Here is a 21,898-nt window from a genome sequence, read left to right on the forward strand (position 1 = left end):
GTAGTCGCTCTCCCTGTGCTCTATGGGTTCTGGTTAGTCTGGTCATTCTCGTCAAGTCTCGTCATCGCCCGAACTTGCTCAGAGATAAACTTTGTTTCCCTTTCAGCCCTTCCCATCTTTTCCCTCTTTTCATGAATATTAACAACTGTTTTTCCGTTTGTTTTTGTTTCCAGCTGATCCGTATGAATTTGATCATCAGGATCGGAGTCCGAATGAGCAGAAAATAACGATACACTGGGCATCACCAGATAAATGCGGCAAAGGGGCAATCATGGAAATAACCAGAACTATCCCGAAACTGAATGACCGTGCCACACCAAACTCTATGACCTCAACAACTACATCCGATAGTGACTTGTTTGATCCTCACTTAAGCACGAAACCCTTGAATAATATTACTTCTGGTCTGGCTGCTACACTCAAGCAACAGCAACACCTTCAGCAACAAACGCAGCAGCAGCAACACCTTCAAAAACAACAGCAACAACAGCAGCAGCAACAACAACATCAGCAGCTGCAACAACATCAGCAGCCCATGCACGTTGTCTTACCCGAGTGTCGGAATTCACATGAGGAGGTAAAGTTGTCCAATGAGGTGTGTAATAATGCGTCGCAGTCGTCGCCCAAGGAATCAAACACTGTCCCAGCGTGCGATGTCGGAGTTCCGAGAGTAGCGTGTGCCAAGGAAGACTCAGACAGCAGTCTGAGCGATTCCAACATGCTGTCATCAGATGACTCTAATACAGCAACAGAGACCAAAGGATCCTCAGGTAAAGCAGACAGCACGACGACTGTCGAATCTTCGGCAGCCCAGTCAGCGTTTCTCTGGAATCAGACAAACGCAAGAACTTTACCGCCGTCAGACTTTGGTAGCAGCGCCATGATACCAACTGTAGATTCTAGTGCTCATCAGCACACCAGCAATGCCAGTAGTTTATCAAGCTCCATATTCAAGGAGAACTCTTCCAGTAAGCTTGACTCTACGATTTTGACTTTGAACAGTAAAGTATCATCAGTGAACCCACTGGCTCCATTCAGTACTTCATCTCTGTCATCTTTACCGGGTACACCCAAGAAGCAGGTGCAACAACATCACGCCGCTCCGGACACGTTAACAGAGTCTGTTGACTCTCTGCAGCATACCACGTTTGTTTCTAGTCGTGGTGTTGGGCAGGAATCAGCGTCGATGCACCTCCCACAGTCTCCACATGCTCCCCGATCTTTGTCAGCTACCTCCGCAAGTCTCAGCAGTACCAATCATGAAACGGAACAGCCGACGGATAGACCGGTGCCCGGTGCTGAATCTCAGGCAAACAATGTGTCAGAATGGAGGACAGAATCCAGACCGTTGGTCAATAATCGTTTAGAGACTGAATCTGATTCCAATGTGGATAAACAATTACAACTACAACAACAACAACAACAACAACAACAACAACAACATGAAAGGCGTGACCGACCGAAGAGACATAAAGATCGCTCCCATCAAAAATCACATCGGAAACACCACAGGCATCAAAGTCAATCAAGTCAGGGATCACGTTCATCCAAAGATGAACGCCATCCCAGCGAGGAAGCAAGTACCTCATCTAAATCCCCCTCACCGGAGGTTAAAGCCGTTGAGAATGGAAGGGTTGAGGTGGCCGAGAACTGTCCTGATGGACATAAATCAGACCCTCAGCAGAGAGTGTCACCGTTCCCTGTTGCTAGGGAGTATTATATCGTGTCACCTCCCTCTTCGTCAGCTGATAACGCCGGTGAGATTAAAGCCTTGTTATTAAGACCTAGAGATCCGAGTATGATCTCACAACCTCGTCAAAAAGAAGTCAACTCCTCTCCAACATCTGTCTCTTCCACAAGTGCCTCTCTGCCTGTCACAGAAACCAACCAAAAACAAGTCGTCGAAAAGGAATCTACCACCACGTCTGATGTCGTCTGCAACACTGAGGCAGTCAGTACCTCATCAAGCACTGACTCCACTAACCGGAAAAGTCCTGTCTTACGAGATCTAGAAAGACGGAGATCGCCAGCGAGGGGTAGCCCAGATGTGACGTCATCTGTGCCCACATCTAACCAGGCAAATCAGTCTGGCAGTGCGCAGTCTGGCAAAGGATCCCCCAAAACTCAAGAACAATCAAGCGAGAAGCCGCAACCTCCCAAACCAGTGCGGACGCTACGTTCCAACTCCGGAATGGTGAACTCAAACTCAAACCCTCCATCTGAGACTAACGGTAGTGACAAAGAAGCGGCAACCTCACTCCCCATGACGCGGAGTCGGCGGACGCAAGTCGAGTCATCATCTGCCACCTCGACGCCAGAGCCAAACTTGGAATCCTCACACCCGCGTAAACGTAAGATGGCACGTCACCGCCAGCAGCAACAAGCTAACGGAGATGGATCCATTATTGAGAGACAGACGCCACCAGTTCCGATGGAGAGAATTAATGCCATGGAGATGTATCTAAATATCCGCCAGAGGATTGAGGCTCGACAGAGGACGATGGTTGCTAATGTACAACCTAAGCAGCCTAGTGGGTATAGTGAGTACCTCATGCATAGGAAGACATACCTTCTAGCTAGTGATCCAGACACCAAGATCAGCATAGCTATACCCAACGTAAGTAGTCCTCATTTCCTTCTTCTTTCTTTTTCTTTTTATGACATCTAAATGCCTGGCTGTAAGGTTTAAGAGTTTGACCACTTTCTGAACCGAGATAAGTCCCACTGGTAACATAATGATTTTTAATCAATAAACATTTCAACATCACAAATCATAAAGAACTTGGTTTCTTAAAAGATTTCTTTTTGGACTTTGAAGAGGTGTTTTAAAAAACAAGGCATAATTCTAAAACATATTCTCCGTTGAATTCTCTCCGAGGAGTTTGTTTTGAGTGGTCAATTTTGTGGTATGTTATTGAAAAACTAGTGTTCCCTGTGCCACAGTCTATAGGCCAGCATTATTTATTTATTATATTGTTGTGTTTACCAACCCAACCAGTAGAATCTACTTTTATCATATTACAGATGGAAGCACCAACCGAGCTTCACAATGTGCTAGCAACACAGTTTCAAGAACAAGAGAAGAAACGTCATGAGTTAAGGTGTAGACACTGTATAGAAAGGGTAAGCATGGACTACGAGACTAAGAGCACTGCTCGGAAAAAAGTTTATACCTATATTTATGAGATACCAACATTACAAGACCCGGCAGCCAAGACCCGTCCACCCAAATCAACTGTCACCAGAGGCACAATGCCACCTACTCCTGGGGTTTGGACTGGCACAGTCCATAAGGATTTAAGCATGGGTATCATCCACTTGTAGCCAGGAGTGGTAGAGCAGAATGCACTACCTTCCCAATGTTTTACAAAGAAATAATGGTTAAGTACCTTTCTCAATGGTACAAATGTCATGACCGGGATTCAAACCAACACTCTGCTGCTGACATCAATAGTGCTTGGCAAATTTGTGTATAAACCCTGGTTATTACAATGTAGGTTATGCCAGTGTGAATATAAAGCTAATTTGATGCCAAAACTACCATCGCAGTGAATATTTTGACAAATTTTAGTCTATTTCAACTTGAGCGAATCGTTTTGTTAAAGATTTGTGGCGTCAAATTGGATTCAAATGTATTGAAAGTATGAACCTGGGTCAAGGCAAATGATGGAGTTCCATATTATCCAAGAGGTCTTGAGCCAACCCAAGATGGCCGCTATTATTATTAAGTTTTGTTTTTTTCCATCCCACAGGAGAAACTGATGCTAGCAGCTGAGCAGGATATAGTCAGAGTGTATGGTCGAGCAGCTAGGGCATTAGCCAATCAGAACGTCCCATTCAGCGTATGCACCGTGCTGAAGAACCAAGAAGTGTACAACATGCCTGAACCAATGGTAAGTCTAGTTTCTAGTTCAGGTAATTCTCACTTTTCCTTCTGCTTATTTTAATGTAAATGCTGCTTGATTAATGCTTTTTGTTTTTTACCGTGAAGTTTGACATTCCAGTTCAAATTTTTGTGTAGCCTTTCTGGATTTTAAATTTACCTTCATCGTGCTCTTTGCCAACAATATTGTACCTTCAATCATTGCGGTACCTGCTGCTAATATATAGGATTTCAACTGCCTCTAGCCACCGGGCAATCTCAGTGGTCTAGTTGGTGAAACACTGCCTCTAGATTGGTAAAGTTCGTGGGTTTTAATCCTACCCGAGTAATATGCCTATGATATTTTTTTCACAGGAGTCAGGGAAAGTATTGCTCAAATCAGTGTCAGGGTAAATCCAAATGATATTCTTTATCCGGATCTATAAAGTTTGAACATGTTTGTCATTTTGTATCGATTTGTTTTGTTCCCAGCCAAATGAAGACAGCAAGGGAAGCATAAGACAGAGATATAACGGAAGGCAGTTATTATCATGGCTTCAAGACGTTGACGACAAATATGAAAAAATAAAGGTGCGTTTGCTTCAGATGTATCAAATATTATTCTCAAGAAGTCTAAAAACTGATTGCTACATGAAATTTAAATTTAAGTCAACTGTCACCTAGGGCCCGTTGCCACCTACAGTCCGTAAGGAGGTAGGCAGGGTTATCATTCACTAGGAGCCTGGCTTGTAAGGCAGAATAATTCACTACCTTCCCAACTTTTTACAAAGCAATTATGGTTAAGTGTGTTTTGCTCAAGGGAACAGGTGTCATGACCGGGATTAAACCCACACTCAGACCACTCGGCCACCACCTGCCTGGAGTTGATATCAAAAATTTGTTTTAAATGATGAAATTAATTTTGATTTCTTGTTTCTTTCTTTCCAGGAGGATCTACTTCAACGTCACCAACATGAAGCAGCGTCTCTGTACGCCATCCAGAAACTAGAATGGGAGTTGAAGCTACAAGAGCTGAAGTTATGGGATCCTAAGAATCGGCCGCAGGTGCCATCATGTCATGTACCGATGGTAGAAGTCGATAGAGATCTAGACTTACTTCCAGCGTAGCGTCTCAAGGAGGATTCCCTCCTCCTCCTTCTTTATAAGATTCCCGTTTAGTTAAAGTTTTTTAATTGAAGAGTTTTGAGACTGTCTTGATGGTTTCAGGTGTTCAGGTCCCAGAAGGTTTTGGTGGTAGACGCAAAAAGGTTTATGGTGAAGGATGTTGTGAATATGGACTGATTGGCGGGGCTTTGGTTGGAATCCATCACCCCCTCGATCATCGCCAGAGTGTGGATTTAAGAAAGAAAGAAGTAAATACGTTAAGATACAAAGAACCCGTGAGGATTTAAAGTAGGATTTGAAAACTTTGCATGGTGGAAGTAAAACCAAGACTTGTTTGCGGTAACACGGTTTGGAAATCTCTTTTGAGTAGTGTTGGTTCTGAACAGAACTGGTGGTTGATTGTGAATCAAGATTTTCACGTAGTGTTACTGTAAGCGTCTCTCTAAGACATGAGGATTTTATCCAAAGTGTTCATCGTTTATTTGATAAGTTGCAAGTTAACGGTTTATTCAAACCAGATAGAGAGGTTGGAATGGAAAAGTGAACCCAGGACTTGAGATCAGTGGCTCCTCCAATTCTGAATTGTCATTTGATTTTTAAACGGGCACATGTTGTCCTGTGGTCAAGTGAACGACGCAGCTCCTGAATATGTTTTGAATTGGTCAATGATTCCAACTTGGGAAATCGTTCTCCAGTAATAGACGAGAGGTAGCGGTCATTACTCGTTTTTATTGTTTCTTATCAGAAAAAAAGGATAAACTAAACATTTGAGGAAAATATTGTTAAGAAAAAAATGTGACTGTATTATTAGTGGTACCGTGTACATATATAAATGTTGTTTGTAATTAAAAAAATGAAAATTTACACTTGTACAGAGAGTCATTAACAAAAATTGATTGATTTTTTTCCAGCAAATCTGGAAAGTCAGTTTTGACGCCGATTTGTTACTTATTAAAAAGAGAAAAATCTCAGACAGAAGTTCCAGAAGGTTCGGAGGATTTACCGGCGAACATCTCTGTTTTAGTTTTACCAGAAAAACTAACTGAATCAGTACAGATAGAAATTTTATTGTTACACAACATTTTGGACCTAAATGGGTTTATTTTCACAAGTGTTTTGATTTAAAAAATTCTTGGTTTAGTCGTGGGAATTACTTTTTTATTTGGGAGGGATGTTTGAATAATAATTTTGAGTTTAACAAACAATTGTTCTGTATTTGGCGTTCTTTGGTTTGATGGTTTCACATAGTTTTGATGGGTTTGTTTTTATTTTTGACAAAGTCTGTATGAGATACTTCAATGAAATTATCGTTGACCTGTTTAATGTTAAACAGTTTAGGTTGAATAACTAGTTAAATTGTTGACTAGTAACTCGGGTTTCTGCTAGGTTAACTAGTTATTTAACTAACCAGTATAAACAATTGTCCACAATTAATGTTCAAGTATAGATAATCTACTAATGAACAGTAAGTCCATAATTGTTCCTAAAGATAAACCCTGTTCCCATAGACAATGCACAATAGCATAGGTACATGTAGTGTGTATTATGACATGGGATGTTATGACAACTTCAAATTCTTCTGCAAAATAAAATCACATCCTTCTTAAACTGTAGGTTCCTTATAACGTTCTGTGGGGCGTAAAACTACATCCGCCATTGACTCCAAACCAAACATGATGATGTAATTGAAGGTAATATACTGGATTGGTTGAGAAAACAAAATAGTCACAGACAGTGGTCATGTTTGGTGTGGTCTGTCATGAAACGACAAACCCGTGAACATTTTGGCTGAATCCATAATGTGAGACAAGACAAACTAGTAACCATGCGCAAAGTTCAGCATGTAAACACATTGTCCTTACAGGCACTGGACACTATTGGTAATCACTCAAAATAATTGTTGCCATAAAAACTTACTTGGTAACAAGCAATGTAGAGCTGTTGGTCGTATAAAACATTGTAAGAAACAGCTCCCTCTGAAAATAACGTAGTTTTTGAGAAAGTAGTAATTTTCCACAAATTTGATTTCGAGACCTAATCGTTAGATTTTGAGGTCTCAAAATCAAGCATCTGAAAGCACACAACTTCGTGTGACAAGGGTGTTTTTACTTCCATTATTATCTCGCAACTTCAACGACCAATTGAGTTCAAATTTTCTCAGGTTTGTTATTTTATGCATTTGTTGGTATACACCAGGTGAGAAGACTGGTCTTTGACAATTACAAAAGGTGTCCAGTGTCTTTAACTTTGGTTGTAACATCTGAAACCGGGTGGGTTTTTTGTTAGGTTTTCAGATCAAGTTTTCTCTAAAGAGACTTTATTTCAGAAGGAAATATTTCACAAATAAAATGGTTCTGGTATTAACTTCACAATCAGGAAGCTTTCAGACTCGCATTCAAACAATTATGTTTTTTATCTTTACCAATCCTGTAGAATACCCTTTTATTAAATTAAAGAAATACTTATTGGGAACAAACAAATGATTGTAATACTAAAATGGGTTGGCTTACTTGTATTTCTATTGTGACTCCACTTTTCACAGAGATCTCCTTACAAAACTCGCCGACCAAATTGGCGCCACAACTGTTATGGCCTGCCAGTTGTATTTTAAATGTTTGCAAAACATTAATAATTTGGGCTGAACAAAAACAAACTTACTAGAGCGGGACAAGAACCTTCCACCTGCGGATTAGGTGTTCTACTAAGTTAGCTATGTAGCCATAATGTTGCAGTCTCCCCATTATGTCAATATCTTTGCTCTTGTTCAAAAACTTTTATACAAGTAAAAGAACTTTTGGAAATAGTCATGTCTTCGATGAATGGATATATTTGAAAGAGAGATGTTTGAAATGTTCATACCATTTTTATTCACTTGAAAGTGAAGTCACAAAAGGAAATTAAAAACTTATCCGTCAGGATGCACGTGCTGCAGTTATAAAATCCCAAATCAAACTTGTTCAGTTGTTCTCCAGGGGGGAACTCATTTCCTTTTAACTGTTGCACCTGTTCATGAGTTTCGTGCGCGTTTCGCCGTCATTTACTGTTTGACATTTTACTGTTGTTGTTGTTGTTTCTTTAAGAATGACTGAATTCTCCTAGTTAAAGGGTTGAAAGGGCCACAGTTTTTGAAAGAGTTCTTTCTTGACTAGTGCGTGATCTGTGATATCATTTACCAACGTGTTTGTCATGTATCGTGATGTCCTTCAGACCGTGCAAATTCCTCCTTATTTGGTTTCTCAGCTGTGCCGTTTAAATTTCATAACAAAATCTTTCTGTGCCTGGAAGTTTCCTCTCTGTTTTTTGACAAACTGCAGTTATATGCCTGTTCAGTTTAATTTCACGTCATCTGTATGATTTTGTGGTGTATCTTTCACAATCTGGCATCAAATTGCAATGCGTGATACGTTATGCTGGTTTTTGTAATGCAATTTTACAAAATAAGTCCGCAGTTGTCCGGTGGTAAAAGGTCATTAATTCATGATTATCATACAACCAGATAACAATATGCCATTACTCATCTTGGCTAAAAGACTTGTTAAAAAAGCCTTTGCCCTCCTTTCATCTTTTTACATATTGAAGAAGAAAATCACTTCTCCTTAAAATGTTTAATTTGAAACACTGCCAGGATATTCTGCTGTGATGCACACCAATTATTGACAAAATGATTATCCTAAAACTTTGGTCATTGATGAGAGAGTCGAGCACCTCCTTTGTTTGCTATAGGCCTCAAAAGAAATATCTTTGCAACGGATATTGTCAATATGGTTTGGATAACCATTTTTTCATTGTTATTTAATTAATCATCACTCAAAATGAAAAGAAGATGAAACCATCTTGAAAGAAAATTACCCTCAAGAAAATTTGAATTTTTTAAAAGCCAAGGTCTAGGTGAGCACTCAGTTACTTATTGAAAATGTTATCAATATTCCACTTTAAATTTACTACCATCATAAATTCACTTTGGCTCAATCAAGTGATTTTGAATGGTCCTGTGATTGCTTCGTTCCCAATTACTCAAGCCCCAATTTCATGGCTCTGCTTACCGCTGAATTCTGAACTTGTGATCACCTTTCTCTGCTTACTTTGCAAGCGCTGAATTTCTGGGCTAGCTGTGTAAGAGAATAATGCCTAGTAACATGGAGTCCTCACAAGCAAAAATTCAATGCTAGCCTGTGAAATGCGCTTGACATATTAGCGTGGAATTCCCTACTTCCATTAGCACCGATTCTTTGCTTAGAGTAAGCAGAGCCATGGAACTTTTTCCCTGAGACAAAGATATGATACAGACTTTTTTATCAATTCTTTTCCTGGTGATTTTACCATCACTTATTCGCTGTGCAATTGTACATGTTTTTCCCGATTACGCTTTTCTTGAACCAGTTTTGTTTTGTTCAACCTTTCCTGTTCCATTTCATGGTCGTGTATTGTCATCTTTGTCTAGTGTTAATATTACCAACAACAAAGTTATTGCACAAATAAAACCAAATGTTTAAAATGAAAGTTTATGAAAATTAAAAACCTGTACTGTTGCTGTTATTTGGTGTGATTTAAAGAAAAAAATTATTGTACAGAAAAGTAATGTCCAGTCAGAATCCCTACTGCCAAGGTGTAGAGAATAAAAAAAAAAATGCGATTAACATCAAATAAAAAACTTGTGTCAAATTTACTTATTTTGTGGTCAGAGTGTCTGTCCAACCCTGTTATGTGTCAATATTTTTGCCAATTTCTGAAATGTCACTGATCTCTATTTTCTTAAAAGAGACAAAATTTCCATTTTTGAGGTGGGAGAATCTTGTTTTGACAAACGTCTAAATTTGTATTTTGAGGTGAACTTAAGTGTCTGCAAATCTCTTGGATGTAAAATTCTATTTATTTGGGGTTTTATTTCTAGCCAAGTTGGATCCTGTAATCTAATTTTTCAAGGTTTTTTCATCATTTGTCCGAATATAGAGTATTCACCCAAAACACAACAGTAAAAATTTATTCACCAATGAGTTAGGGGAGAGGTTACCAGCACATTCACCCACAGCAACCAATCTTCAGCATCTAGCCATTACAGTAAAAAATATAGCAAATTAAAATAATAATCCATAATTGTTAGGATGTTCCATTTCCGGTACTAAAGGAAAGGAACAAAATGGATTCCAGTGTATTGATCATAACAAAATCAGTTTGATTATAGATTTAATACAATTCATAACGTGAAAAAAACAAATAGGCAGGTTACAGAAAATCTGGGCACAATAATATAACGGTTTAGTGCTTAAATAGATAGAGCAGCATGATTTTAAACTCTAAACCACAAGGAAGTAAAATGAACATTTCTAGTTAAACTCTAGGCTAAAATTTGCTTTTTTGGAACAACAAACATAGCTGTAAATCACTTATATACACAAATTGGAGCATATGGACTTAAACGATATTTGCAAATACTCAAAAATTTTAACAAACTAGAAAACTTACTTTATATATTCCAATCAATATACAAAATAGTTTCAAATTTGATCAAGTATTTACTTTATAACTACTTGCACAACAATCACAACAATCCTAAATTAAAACAATTATTTTAATGTGCGTAGAAAACATTAAACAATGGTTACTTCTTATCCTACAAAATTATCTTTCAAAAACTTCATTTTAACTTGAAAAATCATGCTTCAAATTTATTAGTATTATTTAAGTTTTAAAATAATTTTCAAATATTGAACATGGAAAGACAAGGTGTATTAATAGTTTTGATGCATAAATTAAAAGTAAACCCTTGGTATGTGGAACCATTCGAATTTGTTTGATCCTTTACGAATGTAGATGTATACAGTAAACCTAACCTGTGATAATTTCATTTCAAAAGGTTGTAGCGCTATTGAGATATCACCTAAAATCTGGAGTGGTTATGTCCACACACAAAGAATAATTTGTAACGGGAGACTTTGGAACAGTAGGTGGCAGCAGACAGACTAGGTAACTTTCCATTGTTTGTGTAGTTGCGCACATTATGGATTTACCTGGTAAGTCTACTGCCACCTAGCGTCCAAAAGTCCCCCACTGGCATGTGCAGTATGAGAAAAGTTTCATGCAGAAACGTTTCTCAAATTGAAAAAAAACAAAATCCTAGTAAGGGCTTCGTTACTCAAAATGTTTAACATTATCAACAGCTGCAATTGTTCTAATCAAGTAACTTTTTATGGCCATTATTAACTTTGGGAGTATTTACTACAGGTATACGCTCCCTTTAGCACTTTCGGAATGAACTATTTTACAGTATTTTACAACATTAATTGCCATTTAAGTTTACATGTACACACCTTGTTTTTTTAGAAGGAAAATATGTACATAAAATTCTGCGTACCTAAGTGTCTACCAAAGAAAGAAAACTATGAAAAATGCAATGTGTGTGTAATATTGTACAATGTAGATGTTGTCGTGTGCGTGGAGGAATGAAAACTCACCGTAGAACGGGCGTTCGCAATTACTGTGCAAAATTGTGTTTCAGAAAACAGTTAAAGTTTGGTCAGTTTTCTGTGGTCATTTTAGCAACCAAAAAATGTAACAAGGAGCAATATTTCTTTTAGTCAGGAGCCATTTGATTGCTTAGGGCCTTTTGCTACTGAAAAAAAGGTTTGTGTTCCTAGGAGAAGGGTGTAGAGCCTTACACCCTTATTCCCGACATACAACGATATATGTGCGTATTTACTACGAGACATTTGTGCGCTGCTATGTTTTCATAGATACACATCACTAGCTTTTGATAAGCTATGTCCACCACTGACTTGGTTGTGTACAGACACAGACGACAACTGAGCTTAGCATCTTTTCTTTATTTCTAAGGTTTCTAGTTTATAGGCAGTTAGACAGAAATAGTCTGTGTAAACAGAAACAGTCTGGTCCCTTGTATGCTCTATTAAATTGTCCCTGTACAGTACACAGGGAACATGATTCGGATTGCAGCAACACAGCAACTGTTCTTTGATAAGCGATACATTTTTTAAACAGTAGTTAAAAACAGTAATCTACATGTAGCTCTCATAAAAGCGCGTGTTCCTATGTATTTAAAATTTGTTTATATATATTTATTTTTTATGAGAGATCGCCTGATATCACAAGGCCACTTCACTTAAAGCCATTGGACACTTTCGGGGAAAAAACAAAAAAAGTTCACAGATTTACAAATAACTTGCAGGGTTTACAGAAGGTAGTGGTGAAAGACTTCTCTTGAAATATTATTCCATGAAATGCTTTACTTTTTGAGAAATTATTAAAACAATGATCAATTGTCAATCCGAATTACGGATTTATTTTAAACACATGTCATGACACGGCGAAACGTGCGGAAACAAGGGTGGGTTTTCCCGTTATTTTCTCCCGACTCCAATGACCGATTGAGCCTAAATTTTCACAGGTTTGTTTTTTTATATATAAGTTGTGATACACAAAGTGTGGGCCTTGGACAATACTGTTTACCGAAAGTGTCCAATGGCTTTAACCGATTTACGCTATCGATTAGGAGGGTTACCCCCTTCACAGTCTGTCAGGATGTAGGCATGGGTATCATCCACTAGGAGCCTGGCTGGTAGAGCAGAACGCGCTACTTTCCTATGCTCTGACCATACTTGTGTGTTCATTAGGCTTCACTGTACATGTAGGTTGGTCAGAGGCCGTACCACCACGACTGTAGAATGGGAACTCACACAGGAACAGACATTTGAGTCTAGGATTAAGGGCTTTGTACAGGCTCGGTGGGCAGAGAATTAAGGGGCTAGTCTGGTTCCTGTACTCCTTGTAGGCATCTTGGCTGAAGATAGGGAAAAAAACGATTATCAGGCATCAGTAATGTTGTTTGCACTTCCAAAATTGTTTGAAATAGGATTTGAAACTTTGCATGGTGGAAGTATAACAGAGGTTTGCAAAAAGACCATGTGAATATCTCTATTGAGAAGTGTTGGTTCTAAAAACAAAAGAGTTTTTAACCACCGGTTCTTTTTAGAACCATCACTACTCAAAAGAGATAAACAAACCAGACAGTTTTTGCTCTGCCCATTGGTGGAGAACACGTCATGTGGGGGTTTTTAAACGGCTGATAAAGACCTAGCTGGAGCTGTTTGAGACCGGCTGGCTATGCCTTTTTGGTGCACAAGCTCATGTACGCCAATTTACTTACATAGAACGCAATTCATAGCTATAATAAGCACCAGCGCATAATCTATTTGTACATGTGCATAAACACAAAAGAATTTCACAAACATTTTGCCACCATCATTTGCTAAGGAAAACAGATGTCACTTATTGTCTACAATTGTGAGAAATTTGTGCTTTTTAACAAAAGGGCATTTAAGAATGGGAATAAAAGAGTAGTGACTCGTTCTAAAATGGCCCTTCACCACCTCATAGATTCGGGTCTTCGGCTTGGCCCTTTATCGCAGGGTCACTACCCTGCCGGTTGTCGGCGAGGACCTTTTATCGCACGGCCACGACTCTGGCGGTTTTCAACCACCATTAAAGAACTCGTGGCCACTCTTTTATTCCCTTAGTAAAGAACACCAAAGGTTGTCCTACCACCCATATCTGTCGACAGCTTTCTGTTCCAGCAGCGGTACACCACTCCCAAATAGAAGAACGGAAGTAATGAAGACAGGACTAAGCACTGCTACCCACTCACCACAAGTCAGTGTAGAACAGCTCATGATGAAGATCCCAAGCCACAAAGTGATCTCACCAAAATAGTTGGGATGACGAGACCATTGCCAAAGACCTGTTAAGACAGTGGACACTTTTGGTAATTGTCAAAGACTGTGTTCACTCCTAAAATACGTAAAGGGAAGATGTTAATTTCTCAAGACAATTTTACAAAATTAAATGTGGACTATCTTCTACTCCATGAATATGAATGCCGAGGTGACCCACAAGCATAATGCAAGTTTAATGCCAATGAAACCGGATAAAAACACTGGCCATATTTGCTCAGGTCAGATTTTACATTTTAGAAACTTTTTTCTTACCAGCGTTGCAAAACTTTCCCTTGTTTTCCTTATTATTCCGGAAGTTGAATTTCTGTTGATCAGACACAGCCTCAATGATGAGACCAAAGACGAAGAGCACAGTGCCGATGATTTCACCAGGACCAAAATACCTGCCATCGTCGTTTTTACCAGCGTTGATGAAGATAACTGGAAGACTGACAGTGTAGACCCACACAGCCTGCTTGGAAGGAGGCACGAGAGGGTATTAGAGGGACATGATTGAGGATATTGGGGGAAAATAATCAGAAAGGTAGGCAAGGAAAAGAGAATTAAGTCCATGAGTGAAAAACTGAAATAGGTAGAGGTAAGGTTGTACCCCTGAGCTCTTAACAATGGTTTATAGCAAGTAAGTGTTAACATTGTAACTATGAAAAATTTAGCAGGTTCGTGTATCTGGAGGTCGTTGGTTCAAGTATTTCTTTGTTCAAACCCAAACTATTTCGAACTTAGGTCAGTTTCCCTAGTGTTTTATTACTTGATATTAACAATTTAAAGTGAAATGAAGACAAGATTTTTTTGAAGTCAATGATGCAAGCTGTACCAACCATCATTCCTTCAAAGATAAGATGTGTACGATCCACTTGCCTGGAATAACCAAAAGGCACCAAACTTCAGCAAGTTGCCCCTGATCTCATCAAAGCGTTTATCTTCGCCGATCTTGATGATTCGATACAGGAGGTATCCTGAGAGTCGGAGCCCCCAGAGTACAATACAAACAGTCACTGCAATCTGTCTGGCACCATACGTCTGTAAAAAAAAAATAAAAAAATTAAAAAAATGGAATTCAATTAAAAAAAGTATTTGGTCTTTCAGATTTGTCTTATTAAGATGTAATTACCTGAAACATTGGAAGGATTAAACACCATGTTTACTCACTAAAGGTCGAGCCCTCTGTGAACATGGAGTGCATCTATGAGAGCGCTATGACTAGGTTTACAAATAAGCATTACAAAGAAGAGGGTAAAATATAATTGAAGTCAGCAGATGGGTGTAAGGAATGGAACTAATATTAATAAACAAACAGTATTAAGGGGGTGTTCTGATCCCTCACTGATGCCTTGAACTTGACTCTCCATCTAACGGAAGGGTGGATAACTGCCATGGTTTGGGGATTGTCTAAATCAGACCGTACCAATGATCTAATCCCTCCATCCAGGTGTGTTAGTCGTTGCAGAATGCAGATGCCTTCGTTAATCATCCAAAATTACCAGATCTGTGTCGGAACCACTCATTTTCAACATGGTCCATTTCCTTATTTTAAATATTTACCTAGAACAATGTATTTTTTACTTATTATTTTGTTGCTGCTTTTCACTGTGAGTTTTTCTCACATTTTTTAATCCTAGTACTTGTGATTAATGCACTGAAATTTACCAACTGCGTTGCATTTCTGCAACGTTGCAATACAAAGACAGAACTCACCCTTGGGATGAAGAATGTCAGCAGAGCGAGGATAACAAAGTTGCTCCCTCCAGCGAAGTCTGTGACTTTATCAAACTTGCAGGTTGCCGCGATGACGAAGAAGGTACTTTGCATGACAAGGGTAACGATGGCACAAAGTGCCAAGTTATACTGATCAATGACATAGAATGTCAGTGCCATGATGACAATGTGAAGATCTCAACCCAAACTTACTTTAAGAGGGGAAAACAATGAAAAAGATTCTCAAGAAATAATCACACCACTAAATATAGTTGCAATATAGTGGAGACGATAGCGTAACGAACCTCATACAACATGTCATCATAGGTGTACTTCTATACCCCCAAACAATCTGCAATTAATAGAAGATGAATGGAGGGTTACTACTCCTAGAACTATGTGGTTGGTTTCGCTTCGCTATTGTCTCATGTTCGTCTCCCATTACGGGAGGCGATAGCGAATAGTTCTACTAGCGCAGGAGTAGAGGGTTACAATTTATGGCAAAGTCCTACACTGATTTACCAGTATCACAAAGACACAATCAAACAAACCTAGCTAGGATGTTATTCAATAATAATCAATGCCAGGTTAGTGGGAGCATGGAGGAATAAATTAGAATTTATTCCTCCATGGTGGGAGGGAGCGGAGGGAGAAAGAATGCAGAGTGTACTGTCAGTGTTGTCAGTGAATCTCCTTGTCAGTGTATCATTGTTTTTCTCCAGTCCAGGGGTCGAAATTGCCACTAGCCCGCTAGCCCGGGACTACCAGATTTACAGCCGGGCTACTCATTTTTCCAGTTTGATAGCCCGACGGGCTAGTGGAAAAATAATGCAAAAATCATCATCACAAACAATAAAGAACTATGTTATTTGTGTATTGTAAAGTTTGAGCCGTGACGCGAGACATAATGTGTCTTTCGGGCTACCAAAATCTAATCAGGGCTACTAAAAATTATTGGTCACTAGCCCTGCTGACTACCATGGAATACACTTAATTTCGACCCCTGCAGTCACATGTCATTGTCATAATTAATTAATTGGCAGTGACAGTAGACTTTTAAAAAAATTAATAAAACAAAACAACAAAACTTCTACTTCTACTTGAATACTCGGTAGGATCCATAAGGGAAAAGTTTCCGTATGGCGCCACCACTTTTTCATTCGATATCTATACTATTAAAAGCGTAACCTGCGCCATCTTGGATTGAAAATTAGAAGGTCCAGTGGTATGGCATCCTTGTGGAATCCAACACGGTTGTTTGTGTGGAATTCAATACGTTTGTGTGGTTTCAGACGTCGGGTTGCAAGTCTGCAAAACCCGGATCCAAACTCGCACTTACAAGTCATGTGATTGGAGGAAGTTTGGGCGGCGACCGTGCGTCAACCACTGGTCGATGTTGTTACCAGACTTCCTAGAAATCTTTCTGACAGGTGACTCATTGGACAGTGTTTCACAGATGGTGCTCCGGATTGGTTCATTCATTGCCCCTTGAACGCCCACCCGCCGTTCGATCCGCCCTTTTTGGTCAGGTTACTTTCGTGTTGTACTAAGCATGGTTCTCCGGATTGGTCCATTCATTGCCGCGCAGGGTCGAAAGGGTCGAAGAGGCTGGGTGCCAGGACAAATCCGAAACCAATCTCACGAATTTGACCGAATTTGCATTGAATGGATTAAGTACCGTAGATTGATGTTTCGCAGGTGACCATGTGTCAACCACCGGTCGACGTTGTTATCAGACTTCCTAGAAATCCTTCTGCGGGTGACTCATTTGTTGAAAAGATTAAATGGAGAATATTTATAAAAAAAACATTCACTTCCAAACGGCATGAGAATTATCATGATGAACAAGGATGGGATCAAACGGAAGCTTAATAATTTGGAAACATTGGGTAGGGCCGGCTATAGGTTGGAAGGTGTCTAAGGGAACTTTACAATTAATAACATTTTGGGGGTGAGGGGGGGCCTTACACAAAGAGCCATTCTGGTCAGTGTATTGTGAGTGGTGTGTTGTCTGGTTTGAGACAGGCCACCTGTTGCTTGGTGAAGAAGGTCGCCGTGGGACCACTTTAGGTTGACAGTGGGTTGCGACCTTGGACCTTTTGCCAGTAAACTCAAATGGGTACATGAATACCGTTTTAGAATACGGTCTGTTCATGGAGGTATAATGTTGCAGTTTCAGAGTTTAACCATGGCGGTAGAATTGTGAAACCATTCCTTACTCTATGGTGAAACTTATACACACACGTCAAAGGCTGTTTTGAAGCTGTAAAAAAAAAGAACTTTGCTTTGCATTTGGTCAAAGTTGTTAAGCAAAACGACATTAAGTTTCCTTTTGAATAAGTCCATTCACAAAATTGGTTAGAGCAGTGTGTTGGTCAGGTCTCAGAATGTACATTTTGCCAAATCCATTATGAAGATTAATTTAGCCATCGGCCCGTCGGGTTGGTTACTGATGGAGATAATATTAACAAAAGAGACCTCGTGCGGCTGAATGGGGTACATTTTTAGGAGTTTGTCTATTGACCCAAACTGGACGTAACAAACCCTAAACATGACTTGACATGCTTTCTGAAAGTGAAATAAGTTAGAGAAAATTAAGGAGTGGGGACGAGTGTATCGTTTTTATTTAGTTTGTACGATATAGGGTTCCAGAGATATGGGATGTATGGAGGTTTGTTCCTAGAGCAGCGTGAACATGAACGCGGTCAGAAATTGTGTCGTTTGTCGTTCAAATTTCGCGAGATGCAATAAGCCCAAAGTGATAATAAAACAAAACCAGACCTGCCAAGTCTCACGCATTAGGCGTGAGACTCACGCATTTGGGCTCTGTCTCACGCTCACACGCACATCAACCATTATTGGGGCGAGATCGGGAAAAAAATTAACGACATTTTTTGTACAAAATTTGTACAAACAGAGCGCAAATTTGCAGATTGCGCACGCTTTTGCTCATCCAGTAGGTTCAGCTCAAATTCGGCAGAGCGCAAAACGCTTATTGCGCACAAGTTTGTTCCGATTCTTTTAGCAAATTCGTTGAAATGCGCTCCACTAGCGAAGACACAACAGGCAGAAGAAGTGAGCGATTGATTTTGGACATCATTTTTAGTCTATTTTTTTCAAGTTTGGAAGGATATAATCTGACACAATCGAACCTCCACATTAACCATCAACATCTCCTGTGTACCTCAAGTGAGTTTTAATTATTCTGAGGAGGCTTTTGATGCCTTTTGAAACACTTTTTGTCCACCATTAAATTTCACATTGTTTTATTTGTTTATAAAAAAAAAAAAAAAAAAATAAAAAAAAAAAGTTGGGCGGCGATTTAAAAAGGCCTTCTTAAACTGGCAATTTTTTTTCCGGGGGGATGGGGGTTGAGCTTTGAAAAATCTCACACATAGCTAGCCTCTGGACTTGGCATCTCTGCCTGCAAAACACTTTTTTGACGTTCACGTTAAGTGCTCCCGTTATACATGCAGCCTATTGACCAGAAAGTTTACAAGACCAATTCAGATGAGAATAAACTAAAAAAGAGGCCTACGCTCTTACCACTCCCGCCCCCCCCCGAAAAAAAACAGTAGATAAATTAGATTTGTGGCACACAGCATGTTCCAAAAACTCGCTTTACTTATAGTGCTGTAGCAACGCTATGTATCGTGGGACGTAAACATGTCATTTTTGACGATGTTTTTTAAAAAGGAAATGCAAGCATTATGAATGTATATTGAGTGTGTGGAGAAAGTTTTGGTAGTGTAGTACAAAAGAAACTTTAGTTTATGCTGGCTAACGGTCAGTTTCACCTATCAAAAAACTGATTTGAAAAACGTGTAACGTTAGGGAGGCCCAACATATTAGACCCCTATAAGGATCACGGGGGAGCCTTATAGTTTCTAGATGCATAAGGTACGTTGTCTAACCCAAAACGAGGTGGGTACAGCCACTGCAAGTAGTGGTGGACGTGCGAAATAGCTTCATTTTGGGTTAGAATTATGACGCCATGCATAAATATTGAGAGAGGCGTATAACACCCTCACCCACATTTCGAAATATTTGTGTAAAGGATTTTTATAGCCTAGCGGGGTGCCGCGCGAAACGCGGCATCCCGCTAGTGATATATAATATATCGTAGGAGGTCCTGTTTTCGCGGTGTCCCTATTATCGTTGCAAATCTTTTACCTCTCTGTGCGCGATGTAAACAGTCCCAAGATAAAAATTGTGTGGTTTTATATGCCAAGCAAAGAGTCTCCTCTTCTTTGACAAAAACTTAGAAACATGTAAGGCTCCACTGGTCATTTGCACTTGTAAATGCAAAAAGTTTGGTATTTTAGGCATTTCTACAAGGTACAAAAATATGTCATAATGTTGAGGCCATATAAAAATATTTGCCCACCGAAAAAGTTTCATCAAACGCTATTTCAATTCACAATTCATGATGATCAAAATCATGTGACAGAATGTTTTGCTGAGCATTCTAGAAAAAAAATACCGAGGCTTAAAGAACCCATGTGCCTTATATCATTTTCTAATATTTTTGGAGATTTTTATTTTGTAACCCTCGTATCAATACTATTATTTATATCAAAATTTAAACATCAGCTTGTTGATTCAATTATCACTGTTTATGTATATACTTTATTATAAATATTAAGAAAAAAAATAGAACAAAAATAAATAGAAATCAAATTTTGAAGCCAGTAATTATTCACACTTTTTATATTTTTTTTATTTTTTTTTATTTTGTGCAAGTTACCATGGTAATTTTAAAAATTTAATAAAAAAATATTTTGAATAAAATGAAGGCAACTGCTGGCTATTCAGTCATACACAGAGTCTCAAAGAACACTTGTAGTCACTGCAGATGTTTCTTCCATGTATGGCTTCACCGGGAAACCATACTTTCTCGTTTGCCGTGAAAACAGGAAAAACTCAAAACAAATGGGGCCAGTTGAAGTCATCCAAGATCGGTGTGTGGTGTGAACATTTCAATGTCCATCAAGTTTTAATACATGTTTGCATACTTCGTATTAACAAATGAAGATAATTAGGGCATCGGTTGATATAAGGCATCATTATTTTTTTCCCAATTCAAAGAAAAAGGCATAATAGCGTGATAACTGGTAAGCAGAGGATAGTATCTAATTTACCTCAATGAGATATCCCTTTTTGTAAAAATAAGTGAAAAAGTGGTGGCGCCATACGGAAAGTTATCCAAACAATGTGCTGGCTAATGATACTCACATCGCAATGCACTTGAAACTTGTTCCTTTTCAAATACACAATTTCCTCCAGTTACGTGACTAATGACGAGAAGAAAATCAAACAAAGTCACCTGACATTGCACCTTACCATATAATTATACACATTACGCAGCTTACATAAAATCATCCTGGTCCATATCATTTACGCCTGCACATTTAAACGTGAATGCTCTTAGGTACCAGACTTGATCCGTACTTTTTCGTCACAGTTTTGTTTGTTTTTGTGGGTGCGCCCGCTCCCATTCTTTTCCACGTGCGGTTTGTTTACAAACACTAAATCAAACAAATCTGAGCCCCAAAATAATATAAAAGTTATATTTCCATAAAAATATTAAAATTTTAATGTACTGAGAATACATATGCACCATGTTGTCCGATGAAACGCTACCTCTCAAATAACAACCTATTTTATAGGGCCTAGAGTGGATGGTGTTTTATGACGGACTATTTGTACCCATGTTTGTACACAGTCTTGCGAAAGCTTGAGCCCCAGTAATGGTCATGTATTATTCACATGGCTTATGATTTTTTTTTTCGAAAAGTTCACAAGGCGCCTTATGATTTTTTCGAAAAGTTCACAAGGCAACCAAGCCTTATGATTTTTTTCGATAAGTTCACAAGGCTATAGCCTTATGATTCACAAGGCTATATATAACCTTATGATTTTTCCCGAAAAGTTCACAAGGCTTAAAATAAGCCTTATGATTTTTTCGAAAAGTTCACAAGGCAACCAAGCCTTATGATTTTTTTCGATAAGTTCACAAGGCTATAGCCTTATGATTCACAAGGCTATATATAACCTTATGATTTTTTCCGAAAAGTTCACAAGGCTTAAAATAAGCCTTATGATTTTTTCGAAAAGTTCACAAGGCAACCAAGCCTTATGATTTTTTTCGATAAGTTCACAAGGCTATAGCCTTATGATTCACAAGGCTATATATAACCTTATGATTTTTTCCGAAAAGTTCACAAGGCTTATAATAAGCCTTATGATTTTTTCGAAAAGTTCACAAGGCAACCAAGCCTTATGATTTTTTTCGATAAGTTCACAAGGCTATATAGCCTTATGATTTTTTCCGAAAAGTTCACAAGGCTTATAATAAGCCTTATGATTTTTTTCGAAAAGTTCACAAGGCTATATATAGCCTTACGATTTTTTCCGAAAAGTTCACAAGGCTATATAGCCTTATGATTTTTTCCGAAAAGTTCACAAG

General features: G+C 38.8%; 2 protein-coding genes across 7 annotated transcripts in view; one reads left to right on the plus strand and one right to left on the minus strand.

The window, feature by feature from the left end:
* LOC139934319 (uncharacterized) overlaps nucleotides 1–10,012 on the plus strand; it is a 76,239-nt gene extending 66,227 nt beyond the window's left edge. For all 4 annotated transcript variants that reach the window (XM_071928478.1, XM_071928480.1, XM_071928479.1 and 1 more), the window contains 5 exons: nucleotides 174–2,617; nucleotides 3,025–3,123; nucleotides 3,753–3,893; nucleotides 4,355–4,453; nucleotides 4,811–10,012. In XM_071928478.1, the coding sequence (XP_071784579.1) occupies nucleotides 174–2,617; nucleotides 3,025–3,123; nucleotides 3,753–3,893; nucleotides 4,355–4,453; nucleotides 4,811–4,990 (2,963 nt within the window). In that variant the 3' untranslated portion in view covers nucleotides 4,991–10,012. The remainder of the gene's footprint in view (nucleotides 1–173; nucleotides 2,618–3,024; nucleotides 3,124–3,752; nucleotides 3,894–4,354; nucleotides 4,454–4,810) is intronic.
* A 2,340-nt stretch (nucleotides 10,013–12,352) lies between these two features.
* Nucleotides 12,353–20,795, minus strand: LOC139934321 (uncharacterized). 3 transcript variants are annotated; one of them, XM_071928484.1, is made up of 7 exons: nucleotides 20,665–20,794; nucleotides 15,735–15,781; nucleotides 15,430–15,641; nucleotides 14,593–14,754; nucleotides 13,987–14,185; nucleotides 13,544–13,739; nucleotides 12,353–12,782 (listed from the first exon to the last, which is right to left on the minus strand). In XM_071928484.1, exons 3-7 carry the CDS (start codon nucleotides 15,607–15,609, stop codon nucleotides 12,584–12,586), a joined length of 936 nt encoding a protein of 311 aa, XP_071784585.1. In that variant the 5' UTR covers nucleotides 15,610–15,641; nucleotides 15,735–15,781; nucleotides 20,665–20,794; the 3' UTR covers nucleotides 12,353–12,583. The 3 variants fall into 3 exon arrangements, with proteins under 3 accessions (XP_071784585.1, XP_071784583.1, XP_071784584.1); XM_071928482.1 differs by lacking the exon at nucleotides 15,735–15,781 and having other exon boundaries at nucleotides 20,665–20,795; XM_071928483.1 differs by having other exon boundaries at nucleotides 15,430–15,781.
* Nucleotides 20,796–21,898: the final 1,103 nt, after the last annotated feature.

The sequence above is a fragment of the Asterias amurensis genome, chromosome 3, assembly GCF_032118995.1.
Source record: "Asterias amurensis chromosome 3, ASM3211899v1".
Lineage (NCBI taxonomy): Eukaryota > Metazoa > Echinodermata > Asteroidea > Forcipulatida > Asteriidae > Asterias > Asterias amurensis.